This window comes from Ostrinia furnacalis, unplaced genomic scaffold, assembly GCF_004193835.3.
Source record: "Ostrinia furnacalis isolate ACB-3 unplaced genomic scaffold, ASM419383v2 OfSCF6541, whole genome shotgun sequence".
In the NCBI taxonomy this organism is placed as follows: Eukaryota; Metazoa; Arthropoda; class Insecta; order Lepidoptera; family Crambidae; genus Ostrinia; species Ostrinia furnacalis.
In genome coordinates this window covers 1-1,332 of record NW_021136780.1, presented here as the reverse complement: position 1 = coordinate 1,332, position 1,332 = coordinate 1, and the positions used below count along the sequence as shown (strand labels likewise).

At 42.4% G+C, this 1,332-nt stretch overlaps 1 protein-coding gene across 1 annotated transcript; it reads left to right on the top strand.

The window, feature by feature from the left end:
• Positions 1–22: 22 nt before the first annotated feature.
• On the top strand, positions 23–1,326 carry LOC114362502 (uncharacterized; the record flags this gene model as incomplete). Its single annotated transcript, XM_028317936.1, has 1 exon — positions 23–1,326. A coding segment is annotated over exon 1 (842 nt), but the record flags the coding sequence as incomplete, so codon positions are not given.
• Between the last annotated feature and the right edge of the window lie 6 nt (positions 1,327–1,332).

Here is a 1,332-nt window from a genome sequence, read left to right as displayed (position 1 = left end):
TCGTCGAAACATATCAATTCCTCCTTTGAATTTATCATCGGAATCGAATGATGAAGGTAAGCAAAGTTATTACTTTTTAAATTGGTCGTTATCTTTAATTAGTGAATAGTGTTTATTGAATAACTTTTTTCGCTTTGGAATGCTCTGGGATTGACTGCGGGTCAATAACTTTGACATTTACCAAAACGCAAAGTAGATAAATAACGACCTTATTTCTGCATCGGGCTAGACTGCGAGTCTTGAACGATGACAACCAAGCAGAATATGTTGCATTTAAAATAAATGTATCGTTCATCTGCAAATTCAAAACCGAAAAACCAATGTAAAGTTTTTCGTGTTATTTTTATCGCCTACCTACATAAGGCCTTTTTATTTATTTTTTGGACATACATTTAAAATTGCTAATTTAATTTTAGATTTTGAACCTCCCGTACGAACCATCGACGACGAGAATGATATTATTCCGGAACCGGAACAAATAACTATGGCACCGGAAATATTAGTACCAGCCACTGTGCAGGAACCTATCGACAACGTCGACTCGAATAATGACCAACCGGGTCCCAGCACGCAAGCCGAGCCCTCGGTCGAGAACGAGCTGGACCCTGAACTTTTATCGGCTCTTGGTGAATTCACGTCAGATACACCCGAGTATGGAGAAAATATCCATGATAATCTATCAAAATTATGGCTTCCTTTACTGAAAAAAGGAATGCCAAAAGATAGCAAAGACAAAGTATTAAAGGACTATTTAGTTCCGGATAATTGTAGACTTCTACAGGCGCCAAAATTGAACGCGGAGATTTCCGCTGCCGTCCCAGATATGGTTCGCAATCGCGATAAAACACTTGCCACTTCTCAACAACAACTTGGTCTTGGGATCACGGCCATCAACAGAGGCCTGGATATCCTCTTAAAAAGTGACAATAAGATCCTAGCGATGAAACATCTTAGTAACGGCTGCCGACTTTTGTGCGATTCTCACAACTTAATGTCAAAGAACCGGGTAAAGCTTATCACGCCCAGTTTAGACAAATCTATCCTGCATATGATTAATGAATCTGAAAGAGATGAAACATTATTTGGATCCTCACTATCGGACAAAATTAAAGCTGCAAAGGCAATAGAAAAACAGGGCCTTCAAATCAAAAAGTCGGCATCGAAACCTCAAAAGTCTGCGGCTTCGTCGTCAAGCAGTCGACCTGGGCCCTATCAGGGAAACTGGACCGCGCCTCCTCGATACCCGCCAGCGAGCAGGGGCGGACGGGGAGGCTACAGGAAGCAGACGACGTCAGCACCTCGGCGCCCATATGTAGCGTCGACGACGCAGCC